This window comes from Mytilus edulis, chromosome 6 (genome assembly GCF_963676685.1).
Source record: "Mytilus edulis chromosome 6, xbMytEdul2.2, whole genome shotgun sequence".
NCBI classification, from domain to species: Eukaryota; Metazoa; Mollusca; class Bivalvia; order Mytilida; family Mytilidae; genus Mytilus; species Mytilus edulis.
The window spans coordinates 85,895,293-85,915,564 of record NC_092349.1 but is presented as its reverse complement, the minus strand read 5'-3'; the positions used below and the strand labels follow the sequence as shown (position 1 = coordinate 85,915,564).

The window sequence follows — 20,272 nt, the reverse complement described above, 5'->3', positions numbered from 1 at the left end:
ATTAATCCATAAATGTTGGATGTACAAAACACCGAGACACGCAGCAAGTCGGAAATGTCCTCAGTTTTATTTAACATTGTTTAGTCCTTAGGAATGTTTAGAAGATAACAAATCTTTTAGTGTCGTTGATTATCATTTCCAACCTTTTTTTTTTATCAAAAGGATATTCATTCGTTTTTAATGAACCATTTTTATACGTATATACAATAGATCAGTTACTAGTTTCATTATTAACTGGTCTGAATTTTATTTTGTCACAAACGGTATCGTGATTCTGCAAAGTTCGGGTTTGCACCTTGGGTGATGCATTGTTAGCAAGTGAAATCAGCTATCTTCTATAATTTCTTGTTAACAATGCGCCATATTTATTGACGTTTTTAAAAATTACACTTATAGTAAGTGCAGCTAGTTTCTTAATAGACATTTGCGGAAACTAGGTCTTTACCTAGGATTACACTGTAAAATTACGATTACAGGTGACAAAAACAAGGGATCATCTCAAAATACAACAACAAACCAACAATACAGATACAAAATAGTAAATGGTGTCTTCTCATAAAAAATTAAAAAAATAAAAAAATAAAAAGATGTAAGAAACACGTTAAAATTTCATGTGTCCGAAGCACTTTTCTGGATTTACCATCAGGACCGTACAAAGCCGAACATTTGAAGACAAGGATTTATAAGGACCGTAGATAAATGTATGACATATATATTATCAGCAGAAGCAATAGACTTTCCCCGCGACAAAGGGTACTATTAATGCAATGATCAGTATACGAAAACCAGCAAAAGTATTGTTCAGAGGATACTCTTCAAACTATTTCGTTTGAAATAGAAATGTTGTTGTCGTTTCAGTTATGCACGATTACAACTTTGTATCCGCAACTTTTGCCTTGCCGACTTGTGATTGTGATTTTTTTAACAATTTCTGCTCGCCTACTACACTTTTGCATTTTTAAATTCCTAACAATCAATTGAATAGATTTGCGTATAAACTTTGTGTCTAAATGAACAACATCGCAGTGAGAGATTACAAGCTGTTCCGGGGGTTGGAACACCCTTTTCTTCACGACCAATGCTTTTGAATAGGGACAGAACTACAGAAAAACATTACTATCGTTACATTGTTTTGGATCGACGGTTTATTTTTACACTTTGAGAAAGCCCAAGATTTAAAAGCTACTTATAAGTGTTATTGTTATCCTAATCGTAGGTGTATGACAGTTTCCGCAAATGTCTACTACCAATTGCTGTAATTATAAACATTCAGAAACATGTAGAAATACGAGAACAAGGAGAGTCACCGAATTTTAAAAAGTGCAATAGAATAGTGTTTTGAATAATGAATAAAAAGATTCATGATCATATTATGTTTCTTTCTTAAAATAGAAAATAAATTATGTCATATCATGCAAATTAAATGATTCGGCTTATCATGTTATTTGAAGCTCATGAATAACAATTTACTGTAAAATCAAGAGCTTGATAACTGAGACATTATACTCATATCTCTATTTGTTCATTCCTAAAACCATAAAACGTCTTTATTTATATCTTTTCCTCTTAACTTTATTGTTTTTAGAGCTTGAGTGTAACGACTGTAAAGCTAAAGAGTAAGGAATATTTAACAAATTTAAATTTTTAGCAATTAATGTTTCGTAATGTATTGATAACTCTCAACTAGAAACCATTGAGAATTAAGGTTCATTAAAAAATAAATTCAAATTGTTCTCTTCAAATATAAGGTTTAGAAAGTTTACATTTTAGGAATCACAGCACTTTTTCGTTGCGTTTTGAATACACGAATCTGAATGATGACAAAGTAATTTTCCCTGAGGTCCAAATATACAAATTTCTATGACTTTTACACCAGAAATTAAGGAATCACAAACATGTAAAATGTATTAACAATTTAGCTACTAATAGGGTTTTTAATTGGTGATATACTTAACAATGCTTGATTATCAGATAATTGAAATGGCTGGTGAGGCCAATGGTTGACAGAAAGAGTCTGTCAACACGGAGGTTGCGAGTTCGAATCTCGCACGTAGCAGATGTGTTCTTATGAATTCGGAAACAGGAATTCGTTTTTGTCGAAAAAAGAAATTCGCATATAACCATTTTTATGAATATTTATTTAAAGGAATGGCCAGTCTTTCACGTTCGAAATTGAAAATGCTTCTTTTGCAAGTAGTTAATAAATACAACGTCATACGCGTTTTTGTCAACAAAATACTAATAGTTATCAAAAGTACCATGTTTATAATTTAATACGCCAGACGCGCGTTTCGTCTACATAAGACTCATCAGTGACGCTCAAATCGACATATTGATAAACCCAAACATGTACAAAGTTGAAAAACATTGAGGATACAAAATTCCAAAAAGTTGTGCCAAATACGGCTAAGGTAATCTATGCCTGGAATAAGAAAATCCTTAGTTTTTCGAAAAATTCAAAGTTTTGTAAACAGGAAATTTATAAAAATGACCACATTATTGATATTCATGTCAACACCGAAATGTTGACTACTTGGCTGATAATAACGACGCTCAATAAAAGATGGTCGGAAGGCAAAATAAAGTACGTATCACTTAGTCCATAAATGTTTCATTGTTCTTTTCCTATTTCAATTTCCTCTATAACTAAGATTTTTTTCGATTTTTTTCTATATACAAATTAAGAAAGGATAAATAAGAAGAAAGAAATAATAGAATAAGTACACTAATCTTAAGGAAGTTCTTTTGTCATTTTTAGCTCACCTGGTCCGAAGTGCCAAGTGAGCTTTTCTCATCACTTGGCATCCGTCGTCCGTCGTCGTTAAAAATCTTCTCCTCTGAAACTACTGGGCCAAATTTAACCAAACTTGGCCACAATCATCATTGGGGTATCTAGTTTAAAAAATGTGACCAGTGACCCGGCCAATCAACCAAGATGGCCGCCATGGCTAAAAATAAAACATAGGGGTAAAGTGCAGTTTTTGGCTTATAATTTAATAAACAAAGCAGTTAGAGCAAATCTGAAAGTGAAATTGTTGATCAGGTAAAGATCTATCTGCCCTGGAATTTTAAGATGAATCAGATAACCGGTTGTTAGGTTGCTGCCCCTGAATTGGTAGTTTTAAGGAAATTTTGCAGTTTTTTGTTATTATCTTGAATATTATTATAGATAGAGAGTTATTGGCCTTCACAGTCAATTTTTAACAATTTTCATAAAATTTGTATATTTTCACTAACATTTTCCACTGAAACTACTGGGCCAAGTTCATTATAGATAGAGATAATTGTAAGCAGCAAAAATGTTTAGTAAAGTAAGATCTACAAACACATCACCATCACCAAAACTCAATTTTGTCATGAATCCATCTGTGTCCTTTGTTTAATATTCACATAGACTAAGGTGATAGACACAGGCTCTTTAGAGCCTCTAGTTTGTGAATTTTGTCAGATTTTCGGTTGTTTTAAATTAAACAGTGTGTTAATGTTATGTCTGTGTATTAGTTTATTTGGAATGAATCGTCTTCTTTCATCTTGTAAAGCTGGGCAAACAGAAATATAGTGATATTCATCTCCGATATCTGTAACATGACGACATTGTAGTTATTCGAACATTACGTCGTCAAATGTGAAACTGTGATATTCCATAACCACAGTCAATCATCTTTCCAAACATCGTGTATTACGTTATCAAAGGTATCGGGATTATAATTAAATATGCCAGACTCGCGTTTCGTCTACCTAAGACTCATCAGTGACATTCAGACCAAAATTGTTATAAAGCCAAACAGGTAAAAAGTTGAAGAGCATTGTGGACCCAAAATTAAAAAAAGTTGTGCCAAATGCGGATAAGGTAATCTATTCCTGGGATAAGAAAATCCTTAGTTTTTACTCTCGAAATATTTTTTCTGGCATTTTGGTATTCAAGGATTTTTGCCTCATTGGTTCACAACACACTTCTTTTTTTCATAATTCGGATGTTAATCATCAATGATAATATTGACACAGAATTTTATTTGTAATGTTTATTTTTTTCTTCTTCAAGATTAGAACATAAGGACTGTAGATATAAGAATGTAAATTTAAAAAAAAAAAACCGGATGATAAAATATTATCATATCATTGATTTTTGTAACAGATCATCACATATTACATACATTGCATGTATTAAGATACGGTATATGAGCTGATTTTGTACACTTCTCTTATGGTAATTTTTATTGATCTATTTGTATCTTATAGAATATTGAAAGTTCTAGAGTCGAAGCTATTATTATTAAATGAAAAGTCACCGCAATTGTTCCACTTTCTTTTTAAGTTGGATTTACATTCGAAAAGTTAAGATGCAGAAAGAGACATCTTCATTTTACTGAGGGTTCCTAGATTAACAAGCTTTTCCAAAAAGAATGCAGCATTTACTAACTTCGCAACTAATAAAGCGATGTCTGCAATTCCACCGGTAGCAACCAACATCGCAATGAAGGCAGCAATCTGTGCAGAGGTCGCCACCCATTCATACCAAGGCATGTTAGAAAGAAGTGCTTTCACAATCTGCCAGAATATACCGTCTTCAAAGGTATCAACTACCAGAACGAAAATATCTTTTGCCATAGCTGGGTAATTGTCCTTATCCTTCCTAATCTGTTCAACGTCTTCCAGTAGCTTATGGTCTTTATCTAATTCTATTATAACAATATCAATAACTTTCTTAATTTCTTCTTCGTCATCAGGAATTTCAACTCCGATCAACTCCAGGACCAGAATGATAGCTTCTACTACAATGCTCGCTATTTGATAGTCACTTGCCTGCTTCAAATTTCCTAATGAACCAAGAGTAATTACAGGATACATATCTTTTTCATTTCTTGTAATTTGAGCTTTCTTCTCTTTTTCGTTGATATTGATTTGATAAGTTTTCATATCGAGGGCTTTCTTTATCTTTGATATCCTTTCAGGTGTTAAATGTGAAACTACTTCTTCACCGTTCTTTTCTTCCTTTCTTATTTTATGTAAGATTTGAGATATATCATTTACTGTTGATGCAGCCTTTTGCCGTGCATTTGCAACTGTGTTTTGGTCCAAAGTCTTTTCTGGACATTGTTCGCGTGCTGTTTCTATCGCTGCTTTTATTATAAAAGAGTTAAACAATTTTGTATATGCTTCTGCTGCCATATTATCTGAAAAGACAGATATTCATATTTTCGGTGCTTTAACAACTATTGCAAACGTCATGCAAGTTATAAGATCAATGACCTTCTCAGAAAAAAGCCATTATATATATATTTTTAAAAATATAAATACAAATATGTTATATGTATACTTCAGATACAGTAAAGTGTACCTTATATCTTGACTTACATCCGGAAATGGACAATGAGGGTCGCTTGAAAGCAAAACTTTACGACAAAATAGATGATTTCAGCTATCTAATTATAAACTTTACATTTCTATGTAGCAACATTCCAACAGTGTCTGCATACTGAGTATTTATCTCCCAGTTGATACGATTTAGCAGGGCTTGTTTTTTCTAATATGATTTCCCTTATAGAGGGTTGATGCTCACAGGGAAATTTTAAACCAAGACTTCTGAGTGGTGAAGTTGAAAGCATCCCTTCGTAAATTTTACAAACGCCATCACGAGTTAGTTGACCGTTATGCAGTATCCGTTTCACTGGTGATAGCATATATGTTTCTTATGTCGTAAGTACAAGTTCGGCCCCTTTACACGAATGTGACTACCGAATTATACTTAATACCGGGTTTGTACTAACATGGGCAACAAGAGTGTCATGTGGAGCAGGATCTGATTACCATTTCGGAGCAGCTAAGATCCCTCCCCGTTTTTGGTGGAGTTCGTGTTGCTCAGTCTAATGTTTTCTATGTTGTGTTTTATGTACGTTTTTTGTCTGTTTTTTTTAGCCATGGTGTTGTCTGTTTCTTTTCGACTTTGCTCTTTTTTACACGAATAATGAAACCGCCATCAGTGCATAAAATTGAATTTTTGGTCAACTGTGTGACTGATAAGCAATAATAGCTATTTAAAAATATTTTTTTTAGCATGTAATAAAAGACATATATGTACGATAAGAAGAAAACTCAAAACACCTTAATTCTCTACGAAACTATATTGACAGTAACACTTAGAAGTGTGTTGAGCAATTTCTTTTTACAAAAACATAAGTATATCAATATTTCTTATGTTAACATTGATCCACCTTCTAAATTCAAAATGTAACAAAATTCACTTACATCAATACAAATGTATGCAGGTTCAGTGAAAAATACAGAAAAGCGTCCAGTTATATACCAAAACATCATAGCTAATAACCAATGAAAATGAAATATCTTCAATTTTAACCCAGCCTCTAAGTTTCGTTTTTGTAAAATCCAATTAATATTCAAAATTCGTCACATTAAAATTTTTTTAGGATTTCATTTAAATCAAGCACAAAGAAATCAATATTTATTTGTTTCTGATTTTTGATGATTTTTGTTTATTCATATCTTTTATTTGTTTCTTTATTTCACTGTTGTTACTGTTATCATTGATATCATTATTTTGGTGTGGTTTTTTGGTGAAGCTCTCGGGGATGCTTTTATTGATTTTTATACGAAAAAAAAACAAATAATGTAAGCTATTAACTTTTTTCCAGTTATTAGTTGTCCTCTTCTTATTTATACATAGAATCAAAACTTTTCAAATCGCGCAAATCCATTTCGGTTTTTGGAAACTCTTAACAACACCTCAAACTGGGCGTCGTGTTACTCATACCAGAACAAACCCGATGTGTGTCTTAGTCTGTAGATCACATTCGGGGAAAATTGGACGGGTTGTGATTAAGATAATTAAAACATAGTCGTCGTCAAACTATTTGACAGATGACATTTATATGGCGTAAAGGAAAGACCTTGGGGAATGTGATTTTGATGGACAAATAATTTTGTCTACTGCAGGATGCGGATGCATGTTTTGCGCATCATACTACAGGTAATTAATATGTACAAAAGTGAAAAAAATACATTAAAAATACGCGCAAAAATATAACTATCATTATCAAAAACTTTAACATGAGAAAGTACCTATTTCAAATTATCACATTTCATGTTTAGTGAACCGTGTGTCGGGGGACAAAACCGTTATCTGCCATATAATATGAAAGTGCACATTAAAGTAAACAATTGGCGCATGTATCAAGTTGATTTGTAAAGTCAAATAACGCACGAAATAGACCCTCCCCCCAATTCTCCCTCCCATCGTCTATCGTCTACCGCCGGCATATAATTTGATTTCTGCTATGTTCAAATTTTAAGTTAACACTTGATTTTTATACATCCTTATTAAATCCTATTTTTGTCATTCACTGAGTGATACACTTATAACAATTTCCATGTTTATGCAAAATCTCGTGATTTCGATTGTTTTTGTGTTGAGTGGTTTTCAAATTTTATATAATCAAACATCAGTCAAGGTTTGAGTATTTTCTAAAAGTTGATGTGAAATTTAGAAATTGCATTGTATGAACAAAAAGGTCAACAATTATTTCCGCACCTGTTGAAATATCCTTGTTTCACATTGTTGGAATGCGTTTATTCTAATAATTTAGAAAAAAATAAAAAAAAAAGAGTTCAGTGTTTTACAAATTTACATTCTCGTAGGTTTTGATATCTTCATTGGTAAATAAAGGTAACAGTAGTATACCGCTGTTCGAAACTCATAAATTGATAGAAAAAAAACAAAATCGGGGTTTCAAACTAAAACTAAGGGAAACGCATATAATATAAGAGGAGAATAACGACACAACAATAAAATGTAAGGTTAAAAGGAAGTAAATATAGATCGCTGACGCCACCTAGATTTTACATCCAAGATGAAAGGTAGAAGTAAATTTATTTTCTGCTGCCTTGGTAATTAGAAATTAAAATTGAAATAGTGAGAAATGAGTGTTGGCCATTGGTGTAGAAATAGCGAGAAATTTAGAGAAAACTCTCTAAGACTAGCAAGATTTTCTGTGCCAAATTAAGCAAGGGGTGTTCTTCATTCATACTATTTCGAAAATTCCGGAACCGTTGAGTACCCTTAAAAAATGCCATTTTTCTATCAAAAAAGCTGCGGCACCATATGTGTTTGACCATTGCAATTACACCCAAAGGTGTTGATAATTCAGAATTCGAAATTTTTTTTAATGGATCTTTGATAGTGAAAAGGCAGGACCAAATAAGGCTACCATTGTCGCCTATGTAAATAATTACTTCCTTGTAACCGTAACGCACACAGATATGTACGATATTTGTTTCCAATCATCAAATCAGTCTGCTATTTAAATAAATTTTAAATATGTACGTAGTTGTAATACAATGTATTCGGTAAAACCATTTATAGTGTGTGATAACATTGTGTGAGGGAATTCGACGTTTGATGTACCACTGTTCACTCCAGTGCAATTTATGACAATACCACTGCATCAATCCGAATTATTTTTTTTGCAGTGTTTTAAGAAATGATTTTGCTTTGTTGTCGCGTATTATTTGTGAAGCATTCAATGTTTTAAAAAGGCGAATTTTCTTTATAAAGTCAATGATTATGTTGACTTTTGAAGGCCAAACTTTCTACAGCCTTAAATACGCTAATGAAAGATCCAAAAACTATACCAATACATAACGACATGATTATGAAATTATAACAAATCTATTGGTTAACAAATTTTTACTCGTTATTGCAAAATTATGAACTTAATATATCTGACATTTTCTCCCTACCCAGTTTACCCCTATACATTTTTATGATGTGGACTGGTCATTGTTATTGAATCGTAGGCAATTTGATTGGATTAAGTTGTTATTAGTTTACCTTCAAACTTGTTTATGCTTTTCATACATGACTATTGATTAATTAGAACGTGCATGAATGTGACCGGTAACTAAAATGACCTTCAAACTGGACACTGGACGAGTCAATATTATGTTTTATCAATGAAAGTTAAGGTATGAAAGGTAAGAATTGCCACTTATTCGATTTTCACAAAATTTTCGGAATATACAGTTGGAAAGGTTATTTTTTAAAAGCCTATTGTGAAGAGTAAAGAGAAAGTTTACAAATAATACGTTTTGTTCCATTAAACAAGTCATTTTCGTAAGAGAAATACCGAAATATATTTTACGCACGACTACGGCAGGTAAAATTATTATTTATCATAATAAAAAAAAGCATTTTTCAGTCTCATTGGAATATGTTGATTACAATTAATCCCAAACTTAAGAAGTAAGTAACTAAATTCAAAATATGTCCGATCTGCCTATTTCTGCACATCAAAAGTCAATACGATCGTTTTAAAGTCAATTTCGTCTACCTCACAAAATCTTGTTAGGCACTATAGTTTAAACTTCTATAAACAGTATTTAGTATTGATGACAGATCTCTGATTGATACTGTTAAATTTTTACTCAACTTTCTTGACTAGATGCAATGTAGAGCTAAACGTATTGCATAGACACCTAGCTAGTAACAAAGACTTACTTTTGCACCAACAACTTATTTGTAGAATTATAAAAGAGAGGCGAAATTACCTGAAATATTCAAACTCAAAAGTCAAAAACGAAGTAACAATGCCATGGCAAAAAATGACAAACAACAATTTACAAATAAGAAGTATAACAAAAATATCAAAATCCAAGGCAAATTAAAAAAAGGAAGTTCATAAAACTGACAAAATCAAACGCTAACTAAATAGTTGCTTAAATCTGGTTTTATAACATAGCTAAACCCCCCATTTGTAAAAAAGTTGTTAATTGTTCCTTTATATCGAGAGAGAAAAACACAACATAGAAAATTATAAACTTTAGTCAGAGCAACCGGAATCACACCAATAAAACTGTATAGATATCAGTTGCTCTGAAAAAGTTATAAAAGCCTGCTTAATAGGAGACACCTGTCGTGTAATAAATTTTAACCAACAACCCCAGTGTGAATTATGCATATATATTGGTTTTTTATGGATATGAATTCTCGATACTCATGTCGGAGTATTTCAATAAAGAAAATTAGGAACATCATTATTTCTTACATGTTGTCATTTAAATAAGCGTAATATTTCTGTGGAACAAATTCATTTGAACTGTTCATAATTGAAATTTGTCTTCGCGGTTGTGTTACAACGAATATGCAACAAACGTTTACAATTTAAGAGGATTATTGGTGAACAGGACACGCTACGTGTATTTGCTTCAAAGCCTTTATTTTTCGAATGTGTTGTTAAAAAAAACAATTGACTTCTGTTCCTTCATATAAAACATTGCCTCAATTTTGTACCTTGCATAGTAAATTACGAACTGGGCAAATTTCGTTTTTATTTTGTCAGCGAGTGTGATTTTTTTTTCTTGAGCCATTTTCATTGTTAAACATCAGTTGCTTTAAAGAAAATATATGTGGATGCAACACTGTTCTGAAGTAAAACCACACTAATGCCAAACTCTGAGGAAAACTCAAAAGGAACTTCTACAATCAAAGGACAAACTCAACATCTCAAACACACCAAACCAATTGATAACAACTGTCATATTCCTGACTTGGAACGGGATTTTCAAATGTAGAAAATATTGGATTTAACTTGGTTTTTTAATTAGCTAAACCTCTCACTTGTATGACAGTTGCATAAAACTTCATTATATTGACAACAATGTGCTACCAAAATCAAACAGATACAATAGTTAAAAATGTTAAAATACGAGTACAGCAGTCAACATTATGGCCTTAAATAGCTGAGTATAAGGAATGAAGTATGAAGGACATACGGTGACCTATAGGTACTTTCATTGACGTCAGGGGGATAGTTTTCTCACTGGTGATCATACCACATTTCCGTATTTATAAATGTTCATGTTTCATGAACTAACATAATGTAAAGAAATCACAGAAATATGATATTCAATAAATACCGCTCATTTTTTTTTTTTTGGAAAACATGATATTGGTAACGGTGATTATCATTCAGCGTCTAATATCCGTGGGAACAGGAAATATGTGTAGTGGCTAAATCTATTATTAACAGACCCATATCAAATTATTTCATTATCGAAATTGAGTTAAGTTTATATCTAATAATATCAACTTTAAAATCATTATTTATACTAATTTCAAATCTTTTTTTCAACGCGGGTCTAGCGTATTAAATTATTATCCTGGTACCTTTAATAACAATTTACACCACTAGGTCGATACCATTGCTGATGGACGTTTCGTGTCCGATGGAATCATCAGCGTAGTAGTCAGCACTTCGGTGTTGACATGATAACAATTATGTGGTCATTTTTATAAATTTCCTTTGACAATTTTTGAATTTTCGAAAAACTAAGGGTTTTCTTATCCCAGGAATAGATTACCTAAGCCGTATTTGGCAAACTTTTTTTGGGAATTTTGGATCTTAATTGCCCTTCAACTTTGTACTTGTTTGGCTCTACAACTGTTTTGATCTGAGAGTCACTGATGAGTCTTATGTAGACGAAACGCGCGTCTAGCGTATACAATTATAACCCTGGTACCTCTGATAACTATTTACACCACTGGGTCGATGCCACTGCTGGTGGACGTTTCGTTCCCGATGATATCACCAGCCCAGTAGTCAGCACTTCGGTGTTGACATGAATATTAATTATATGGTCAATTTTATAAATTTCCTGTTACAATTTTTGAATTTCGAAAAACTAAGGTTTTTCTTAACCCAGGAATAGGTTACATTAGCCGTATTTGGCACACCTTTTTGGAATTTTGGGTCCTAAAGGCTTTACAAATGATTTGATCTGAGCGTCACTGATGAGTCTTGGGTAGACAAAACGCGCGTCTGGCGTATTAAATTAAAATCCTGGTACCTTTCATAATTATTTTATATGAACTTCAAAAACGTTTTTTTCATCAACTACATTTTTTAAATTTTATTAAATTCTGTAATCATGAAGGAATATTAAAAACTTGTAATACAAGCGGTAGGTTAAGCTAGCTGTAAAACCTGGTAAATCTCCAATTTTGTACGGAATATGTATGTACCAAGTAAAGGAATATGGTGTTGTTGTATTGCACTTGTTCCGTTGGTTGTTATAATCAAGAACTTGGTTTTGTTAGCTTTTATTAAACTTTTTTGTTTAATTTACTATGAGTTCGATATCTCTGTAAAACTATGTTTTAGTTTGTTAAATATTGACAATGCAATCATTGCCAATGTTGCCAACTTATTCATTAGTCATCAATCACCCCATTAAGACATTTGAAAAATCATTTACTGGCGCGAAGACTTAATGTCTGCAAAAGGAAAGGAATTACTGAAAAGATACATAAGAAGTTGTATATACATGCGCTAATCTTCAATTTTACTATGGGTATTAGTTTTGTTGAACTTGTTTTGAAAATAAATGTTTAGAATCTTGATGTGGTTTTCAACTGTATTTTGTTTGGAGTATACGGATAAATGTTATGTAGACAAAACGGGCGACTGGTGTTCTAAACTGTTTAATTAAAAGTCATCCAAACCCACCCAAGCAGAAAGTATTGATCTATTTTCTATATTAATATGCTCATATGCGCTGGTTATTTTAAAAGTATTTGTTTTGCTTTCCATATATATGTATGCTCATTAGCATTGATAATATTTTTTGAAAAGATCATGGAATACATATTATTGACATTGGTTTTATTTATATTGATGTTTTATATGATTACGGGATTTTTTATGGTGTTTCACCTCTTATTTTTTACGTGGCGAGGATCTTCAGCGGCCTCCACGTTTCACAGATTGTGATAGATTATGGACCATACACCGGATATTTAATACGTTGCTAAATATTATTCAGTTACAAGAAATGATCTGTAACAAGTATATTTATTTGTACTTGATTAGGGTTTATAACTTTCAGCTCGATTGTCTTGAACGTTTACAAGCTATTCTATTATTTTCCTTAACCATGATTCTCATTGGTTGTTTCCAACAGTCAGAAATCAATGTTTTATGATAGATCGTTCCAATTGCTTCACTGTTTGATAGAATTTAGTAACACGCCTTTTTTTCTTTTTCTAACCTGTGGTGAACTCTTTGCCTCGTTTCAGGCTTTATCTATGTCATCATTTCTATTATGTATGTATACAAGTTTGTGTATCTTTATTGTTTTGATATGCGTATTACTCGTATTTCTTATATAAAGTTTTAGATACATTTTCATGATTTATCACGCCTTGTTAACTTTTCTTGTAAATTTTTGTGTCTTTTATACGCTATGACTGGTTTCCTTCTTAAAATGATTGAGAGTTCAGGGTCATTTTCTATCAAATTCCAATGTTTTATAATTGATCTTTTTAACTGTTTCACTGCTGGGTTATATTTAGTGATAAAGATTGTCGTTTTAACATCTGGTTTTTCAGTGTTAGTCAATAAATCATTTCGTTCTAAGTTTGAGGTAGATATAATCGCTTCATCGATTTCTGTTTGCTTATAATTTCTTTGTAATAATTTTTCTCTAAATGAATTAATGATCTTGGTACGTTCATATATATCGTTTGTGTTTCTTATATTACGGATAATTTCTCCTTTAATGAAGCCTTTGAATACGCTTTTAGGATGACAACTGTTTCTATCTAAGTATTGAAAAGTTTCTGTTGGTTTTCTGAAAGTCTTGAGATCTAGGATCCCAGAGTCCAACAATCTTTTGCCTTTATATACTTCAGTATCTAAAAATATAATTCTTTCCGACGATATTTCGTAGGTGAACTTCAAATATTTGTGTGCCTTGTTTGCCGTTATGAAAAGTTCTTGGAGTTCGTTTTTATTACCGTTAAATAAGATGAATCCATCATCTCTATATCTACCGCAGAAAGCTATTTTGTCTCTATGTGAATACTTTGATAATATATGCTCTAAAATTTCGAACATTCTTATGTCAGCTAATTCTGCTGATGCAGCGCCTCCCATTGGGACACCTGTTCTCTGTCTGTATGTTTTACTGTTAAATGTGAATTCATTATTCTTCAATATGATTTCAAGAGATTTTATTATATCTTCAATAGGAGGGATTTGAAATGGATAATTATTGCATATTAAATTCTTTGTTACTCTTTTGACAGCTTCAATTATCTCAGAATATTCTAAGTTTGTATACATGTTGCTTGCATCAAATGTAGCTAATAAAATATTGTTGTTTAGGTTTAGATTCTCAAGTTTCTGAATAAAATCTTTGGTATCTTTGATATATGTATTCTGACTTTGCACTAATGGTAATAAAATACGATCGATAAAATGTGATAGATTATGGAAAGGTGTACCACATAAAGATAATATAGGTCTGCCTAAGAACCCATATTCAATGATTTTTGCTGGATTGTTTTCTATTTCAAGTAAGATTTCTGGTGGAATGTTGTGTATTTTTGGCAACAGGAAAAATTTTCCTATTTTTTTGTTAAATAAATTCTGTAATAAAAATTTATATGTTATCTTGTCTATTTGGTCATTCCTTTGCCATTTTTCGATAAGATCGTGAATAAGCTTTGTGGCATTTGCTATTCTTGATTGATTTATTTCTTCATAATAGAGTTCATTTTCTAACTGTCTTAAACCTTCTTTGATATATGTACTTTTGTCGAGAATACAGAGAGTAGAGTTTTTGTCTGCTTTTCGAACTATTATTTCTTTATTTTTTACCAGGTTCCTGAGAGCTTTTTGTTCATTTTTGTTAAGATTTGGTGACATCTTCTTCAGATTAATTTTGCTTAATTCATACTTTGTTGCAAATAAATAATTTTCTAAGGTACCGCATGAATAGGCTGGTTTGTATCCGCTATTTATATAAAATGGATGCTTTGAATCATTTTTGCTGTCGTGGAAAAGATAGTGACAGCGAAGTTTACGTTCAAATTCCTCAAAGTCATTCATGATAGATTTTCTTAAACCTTTTAAGCTAGGTTGAGGTATAAATTTTACCCCTTTTGAAAGTAGAAGCCATTCGTCGTCTTCTAATACTCTTTGGGAAAGATTTTTGACAAAAGATTTAGCTTTTTCAATGCTTGTAATTTTTATCGACGTTTTTATTCTTTCTCGGAGATTCAATAATCTCTTTCTTTTGCGATTTCTTGTTTTTAAAGATTTTTTAAAACGTCTAGTCATTACGATAAGCGCTGTTAGAATGTGAAAATATATTTTTATTTGCTTTCTATATTCTATTTTGATTGGTTGAAAATATCTAGAGGGCCGTGTTTACTTCAGATTGACCGATAGCTATTCTTTTAAGATATCCATGACTATATTAAAGTGAAACTATAACTTACTTGTAAATGATTGAAAAAGACGTTAATCCATAAAAAATGCTTTGTTTTATTCTATGTAATTACATTTCATACGAAATCAATTTTGTTAAACTACATAAGTTCAGTTCAATTTCTTCTTTTGTATGGAAAGTTTCTCCCGTCTCTCTTGCCTTTTGCAATAAAGGTTTTCTTTGCTGCCTCTTTTGGACCACTGATCTTTTTGTCGTAGTCTTTTATGTAGTCATTGTATTTTGTGTCCCATATTTCAATAAGATTTAAGATATGGCCTTGAACCTCTGATAGTTTTTGTCTACCTTCTTCTGTACTGTCATTTAAGTTCTCAATCAGTTTTCCTTTAACGTACTCTGCTTTGCTAGTAAAAATTGTTATAAGTTCTTCTGATGTTTTGATGAATTCATCCAATGCATATTGATTAACTTTTGCTCTTATTGTCTTAAGCTTCTCCTGGAAATAATCTTTAGCCGAATTTGATCCGAAAAATGGAAAAAATTCCAGATTGGTGTTCACATACTTAGGTATCACATGTCTTTCTTTTGCTGATTCTAGAGTATAAGCTAACGTGGCTATATGGTGCCTCTTTTCGAATTGTTCCTCTATTTCACTTAATAGTGATGTTGTTTCATCTTTTTGACTTTTCCCACTTTTAATATCTACCTGTTTGCCAGATCTAAAGTTCAAACTTAGTGAAGTGTTCTTCAAATCCAATTGAGTAAGATTTTCTCCCTCTGTTTCTGTCATAGTTTTTTTCTGGGCTATATTTGATTTCCGATATATCTTTGTCTCCCGATAAATCCAAATAGTCAGGGTCTTTCTTACTATCTTGCTCTTTTCTATTCTTTTTTAAACTTAAACTTCTGTACATTTTGTTTCAACTCTTAAAATTGTTGTGGCTAAAATTTCCAAACACTATGTTTTATTGCTTTGTATTCGAGATTCTTATCATAATTTGTCATGTTTACGTGATGATATATGTGTTTGTGCCATTTTCAGTTTCATTTGCAATCGTAGGCATTTCCGGTATATAGGTCCTTGTGATTTAAGGTTTGACCGCTGTTTAGGTATTCCCACGGTTCAGCATCGTATGATGTAAACTGATCTAAATACTCTCTACCTAGGGATCAAATTTATGATACACGAGTGGGATGACAATTGAGCGAGGCTTCGTTCATACATGTTTAATTAAAAGTCATCCAAACCCACCCAAGCAGAAAGTATTGATCTATTTTCTATATTAATATGCTCATATGCGCTGGTTATTTTAAAAGTATTTGTTTTGCTTTCCATATATATGTATGCTCATTAGCATTGATAATATTTTTTGAAAAGATCATGGAATACATATTATTGACATTGGTTTTATTTATATTGATGTTTTATATGATTACGGGATTTTTTATGGTGTTTCACCTCTTATTTTTTACGTAGCGTATTAAATTATTATCCTGGTACCTTTAATAACAATTTACACCACTAGGTCGATACCATTGCTGATGGACGTTTCGTGTCCGATGGAATCATCAGCGTAGTAGTCAGCACTTTGGTGTTGACATGATAACAATTATGTGGTCATTTTTATAAATTTCCTTTGACAATTTTTGAATTTTCGAAAAACTAAGGGTTTTCTTATCCCAGGAATAGATTACCTAAGCCGTATTTGGCAAACTTTTTTTGGGAATTTTGGATCTTAATTGCCCTTCAACTTTGTACTTGTTTGGCTCTACAACTGTTTTGATCTGAGAGTCACTGATGAGTCTTATGTAGACGAAACGCGCGTCTAGCGTATAAAATTATAACCCTGGTACCTCTGATAACTATTTACACCACTGGGTCGATGCCACTGCTGGTGGACGTTTCGTTCCCGATGATATCACCAGCCCAGTAGTCAGCACTTCGGTGTTGACATGAATATTAATTATATGGTCAATTTTATAAATTTCCTGTTACAATTTTTGAATTTCGAAAAACTAAGGTTTTTCTTAACCCAGGAATAGGTTACATTAGCCGTATTTGGCACACCTTTTTGGAATTTTGGGTCCTAAAGGCTTTACAAATGATTTGATCTGAGCGTCACTGATGAGTCTTGTGTAGACAAAACGCGCGTCTGGCGTATTAAATTAAAATCCTGGTACCTTTCATAATTATTTTATATGAACTTCAAAAACGTTTTTTTCATCAACTACATTTTTTAAATTTTATTAAATTCTGTAATCATGAAGGAATATTAAAAACTTGTAATACAAGCGGTAGGTTAAGCTAGCTGTAAAACCTGGTAAATCTCCAATTTTGTACGGAATATGTATGTACCAAGTAAAGGAATATGGTGTTGTTGTATTGCACTTGTTCCGTTGGTTGTTATAATCAAGAACTTGGTTTTGTTAGCTTTTATTAAACTTTTTTGTTTAATTTACTATGAGTTCGATATCTCTGTAAAACTATGTTTTAGTTTGTTAAATATTGACAATGCAATCATTGCCAATGTTGCCAACTTATTCATTAGTCATCAATCACCCCATTAAGACATTTGAAAAATCATTTACTGGCGCGAAGACTTAATGTCTGCAAAAGGAAAGGAATTACTGAAAAGATACATAAGAAGTTGTATATACATACGCTAATCTTCAATTTTACTATGGGTATTAGTTTTGTTGAACTTGTTTTGAAAATAAATGTTTAGAATCTTGATGTGGTTTTCAACTGTATTTTGTTTGGAGTATACGGATAAATGTTATGTAGACAAAACGGGCGACTGGTGTTCTAAACTGTAAGTGTTGTATCCTTGATAAGTGTTGACTTTTTGTCAGCTTAGTCAATTGGCAAGGCGGTCTCTTGCAATGCAATGTTCAGACTTTAAAAATACAAATAAACTGGTTTGTCATTCACTCGTATAAAATATACTTCAGACACAAAAATTCACAGTTGGGTAATTTATTCCACCCCGACAGAATTATAAACCACCATTTTTAACAGTAAATCGATGTTTAATCTCATAAATTCATTTTAAATGTGCCAATCATTCAATATTCAACTGAGGAAACTGCATCAATATCCAAACCAGAGCACCGGCTATATAATTAGGGAAAGTGTCTTCTGAGTACAAATCAAAATGTAAAGATAGAAAACAATCAGAATGTTTTCATTTCAGATGGTTATTCTTGTATCAAGGAACGGAAAACCACGAATGTATTGAATCAGATAACACTAAACCAATGTTTTGATAACACTTTGTTAAATTTCGTGAGTTCGAAGCTTTTTCTAGGTAAGTCTTCTATAGAAATTCTGAATGAAACCTGCAAACATTAAAGGCCCAACAATACTTAAGAAATTTTACGACCAAAAGGGACATGCAATGTAAAGCCAAATCTACATAATGTCCAATATTGTTCAAGGTACTTTTTGGTAATATAACTCTTCAACTGAATCGGTTCTTTGACATCATAGACTTTGTGTGTTCTTGACGAAGGAAAATCCAGAAAGGAGCTTCAGACAAATGAAATTTATAAGGAGTTGATTTTATTCTTTTCATCAAACATTAATAAGTGTTTTTTTCATATCCTATTTCTGAGATACCTCATTTGAATAGTTTTCATACAGGCATACAAGATGAAGTTGGGAATGGAACAGCAAAAGAGTCTGAATTAACCATTAATGTAGCTCAATAAGGTTGGGGTCTGACTAGGAAATACAATAAATAGCAACATTATGTTTCGACATTGGACGAATCAAAAAGTCTGTATATTAATCTTTATATGATATTGTTTGTGTTCTTTGTGTTTTGTTTATTATCATTCCAATGACATGCATCCAACAAAGCCTTCAACTTGAATGTGATAAAAAAACAAATTGCTCTTCAATAAATATTTTATTATCATTTGTATAAATATATAGTTATATAATACACATAATACCTTGTATCACAGTATAATTTTGTAATATATTTCAAAATTGCTCAATCACAAATTTCACAATACCACAAAATTGACATGTATTTCTAAAAATTGTTATAATAATTCACAATTTCCTATAATTTTTTTTTAACTCACAGTTCCATAACATCTGTAACTAAATCCCAGATTAACAAATGATAATAATTGGTCATCCTTTTTTTTTCAATGTAAGAAGCTTGGATTCAAATGATGACCAACACATAATTTTACAAAGTGACATATCACTAACTTCTAGATGTTCTATTTCTTTCCCTGGTTTAAGAGTTGATTTAGATATATGCCCATTTTTTATCATCCAGATTATAACTGAAAGTTAATCTTTATGTACAAAGATTTATTCTTGAAACTAACTTTTCAAGTTGAAATAAAATGAAATTTATGTTATTGAATATGAATGAGACATTTGTAGGAATAAAAAAATCTTAATAAACAGACAATTGATACAACTTTTCATGCATACACATTCATTTATGTAGAAAAAATTCAATTCAACACATTTGACAAATATTCTTACATACATAGTAACATGGTAAATTAATCATGTTAAAGGAGATATTTTGGAGAATAAAAACAAGGCCATATCATCCAGAGTAAACTTCCCTGAGGACTAACATTGCTATACATATATAACTAGTAAGGCATGCTAAATAACACAAATAATTCATGAATGTATTTATTCAGTGCATGTGATCTTTGAGGGGAGGGAAAAGATATCTTTGAACTGCACTGTAAACTAAAAAGAGCAATATTTGGTGTCATATTATAAAGTATCTTGTATTGATTCCAAAAAAATATATGATTTTTAAATACTTTTTGTAAATAAAGGGAGATAATTTCATGTCAATTATAGTGTAATAAGATAGTTTACTTTATACTGATTATGAAACTATGTACTTCCTACTTTGCTAGGTACTTCTTCTTGAATGAATTCAGTTCTTTCTTTTTGTTGATTAAACTGTAGGCAGTAAAATATAACTCCTTTCTGCAATTTGTGCAACTTTTAAAATAATATGCTTTTATTTCATGCTATTCA

At 31.6% G+C, this 20,272-nt stretch overlaps 2 protein-coding genes across 2 annotated transcripts; both read right to left on the bottom strand.

Moving 5' to 3' along the window:
- Positions 1–3,996: 3,996 nt before the first annotated feature.
- Positions 3,997–6,294, bottom strand: LOC139528729 (uncharacterized). Its single transcript, XM_071324871.1, has 2 exons — positions 6,247–6,294; positions 3,997–5,174 (listed from the first exon to the last, which is right to left on the bottom strand). Exon 2 carries the CDS (start codon positions 5,167–5,169, stop codon positions 4,336–4,338), a length of 834 nt encoding a protein of 277 aa, XP_071180972.1. The 5' UTR covers positions 5,170–5,174; positions 6,247–6,294; the 3' UTR covers positions 3,997–4,335.
- Positions 6,295–13,196: 6,902 nt separating this feature from the next.
- LOC139526708 (uncharacterized) lies at positions 13,197–15,134 on the bottom strand. Its single transcript, XM_071321870.1, has one exon. It carries the CDS (start codon positions 15,132–15,134, stop codon positions 13,197–13,199), a length of 1,938 nt encoding a protein of 645 aa, XP_071177971.1.
- Positions 15,135–20,272: the final 5,138 nt, after the last annotated feature.